Source organism: Cnephaeus nilssonii (genome assembly GCF_951640355.1).
Source record: "Cnephaeus nilssonii genome assembly, chromosome: X".
Lineage (NCBI taxonomy): Eukaryota > Metazoa > Chordata > Mammalia > Chiroptera > Vespertilionidae > Cnephaeus > Cnephaeus nilssonii.
Window position 1 is genome coordinate 40,142,683 of NC_137071.1, and position 2,599 is coordinate 40,145,281.

The following is a 2,599-nucleotide window of genomic DNA, read 5'->3' on the forward strand; positions in this document are numbered from 1 at the left end:
GCTTAAATAAAAATACATCGAAAGGACCTAGAAATTGCCTTAGGCTCAGAATAACTGTTCAATAGGCGGATTCACTAGTGGTGCAGAAACGTTAATTATAAGAAACGTTAATTATAAGATATCTACAAGCCCTTTCCTCCTTTGAGATGGTGATTAAAGTTAACTGGCCTAGAGGTAGTCTCCATTTATCAACCTTTGGTCAATGAAGAGGTTTCAGAGAAAATACTGCAATTATCAATCAGCAAAAAGGAGGGGGGCGGGCACAAAGGAAAAATTTAAGCGGTATCTTCAATGAGGCAATCCCGGGCTAAATGCCCGGGCTTTCCACAGCGGTAGCAGTTGACCTCCATTGTCTTGGTACAGTTGATGGCCATATGGCCGGTCTTGCCACACCGGTAGCACTTGATTTGGGTGCAGTCTTTCTTAATGTGACCATATTCACCACAAGAGTAGCATTTCTGCTCTTCCTGACGGTCACAATCACGAGCCAGATGGCCTGGTCTGCCACAAGTGTAACAGCACTGCTCTCTTGAGCGCTTAGGCTCAACACAGTCTTTGGCGATGTGGCCACTTCTCCCACAGTTGTAACAGATGTCCTCGTGAAGGTCACAGTTCTTAGCGTGATGACCAGATTCACCGCAGCGGTAACAGATATCAGATGGAGTGGCAGAACTGCACTGACAACCTCTGCCACGGCCTCTAGCTCTTCGCCCTGGAGTTTGTCCTCCTCTAGGGCATCCCCGGACCCAGTGGCCAGAGCGTCCACACTTGAAATATTCCTTACTGCTCATGGCTATAGGAAGATCTTCCAGTGATCCGGTGTACCACTGCCCCAGAGGTTCCCACACAGCGCCCCTTAGTGTGGCTTAGAAAGCAGTGGCTGTTTTTCTCTAGGAGCTTCCATGACGTCACACAAGACTTGCGCACAGCCCCATTCTTGTGTCACGGGAGTTCCAACTGCCATGCCCTCCTGACTTTCTTCCTGTCTTTGAAGCCAAAAATCACAGGAGTACTGTTTTCCATTTTTTAAAAAAAATAAAAGCTTGGGTCATTAAATTTGTGTTTGATTCTTTCCCTGTTCAGAAAATGTGCTCGGTAGGGTTTCTTATAATTAAGACTTGGGCCTTCTTTGTGGTCTAGTAGATGACCAGTTTTTATGTATGTGCTAAGGACTTAGGAAAACTATGTGTGAGATGTATCTAATCAGTAAATGAAAGAGACAAATTGTAACCAATTAGAGTAACCCAACATTTTTGTTATAAAAAATAAAATACAGCCCTGGCTGGTTTGGCTCAGTGGAAAGAGCATTGGCCTGTGGACTGAGGGGTTCCAGGTTCAATTCCGGTCAAAGGCATGTGCCTTGGTTGCGGACACATCCCCAGTGGGGAGTGTGCAGGAGGCAGCTGACCGATGTTTCTCTCTCATCGATGTTTCTAGCTCTCTATCCCTGTCCCTTTCTCTCTGTAGAAAAACCAATAAAATATATTTAAAAAATAAAATAAAATACAAATATCCATATAGATGAGATACATTAGATAGAAAAAAAATCTGTAAAATGTTGCAGTGAGAACATTTACTCATAATTTATACAGATTTATTGCAGTAATCTTAATTTTCAACCTAATCACCACCATTTAAGTTATCAAACATAACATGATTAGAGCATTCAGTATAAAGAACGCATTATTACTGGGGAAATAAACTATAATTTACATATTGGACAGATTTCCTTTCTGTTTTCCAAATTGTTTATATCTTATACAAATGTCATAAAGATTTGTGAATATGCTAGACACTGAAAAATCAAGAAAAGCTATTTGAGGGTTATAATATTTAATATGACTTTTTTCTCCTCATTTTTCTTCTTTGTACTTTACAATTTTTAAATGATTTTGGGTTGTGTAATTTTTAAAATTCACAATAAATATTTCTCTTTAAGTTACTACTTAGATATATGATTTGTATATTAATTTTTTTAGACAGCCAGTACAAATATATTTGGTAAAACACAGACAAAAGAATAATGAATGTAGTAGTTGATCATTATTTTCAATATGACTTGATTGAGATATGCAACTGGTTCCATAAATGCAATGATAAAGAAAAACATTTTCAAAAATTAAAGAGCATGAGTAGTCCCCACATAGAGTGATAAAATAAGTCTTATTATTAAACTATTAAATGCTGTTGCATGAATGATTTCAAGAGGTAAAAATTCTGTGGATAAAAATTTGATATATGCTTATAATTAACCTTATTAATTATAATGTTTAAATCTTCCTTTAAGTTTATATTTTTATTAAAGTAATACATGTCCATAGTATATAAAACATTGCTTTTTCAAGCAGTTTTAATTGAGACATGAAGTAAGAAATCCATTCTCTCTTTCCCTTTGATATACTAGTATATTGTGGAAGCTGCAGAACAATTTGGGGAGTATTACCCCAACAATATTAAGTCATCCAGTACATGAGCACAGGATATTGTTCTATTTATTTTCATTTAATCTATAATAATAAAAGCATAATATGCTAATTAGACTGGACAGCCAAACGACCTTCTGGACGACCTTCCGGACGAAGCCGCTGTGGCTGTGAGG

General features: G+C 37.7%; 1 protein-coding gene across 1 annotated transcript; it reads right to left on the reverse strand.

Annotated features, from left to right (window-relative positions):
* Positions 1-275: 275 nt before the first annotated feature.
* ZCCHC13 (zinc finger CCHC-type containing 13) lies at positions 276-791 on the reverse strand (the record flags this gene model as incomplete). The annotated part of the gene is made up of 1 exon (XM_079766007.1): positions 276-791. The coding sequence occupies one exon, from the start codon at positions 789-791 to the stop codon at positions 276-278; it is 516 nt and encodes a 171-aa protein (XP_079622133.1).
* Positions 792-2,599: the final 1,808 nt, after the last annotated feature.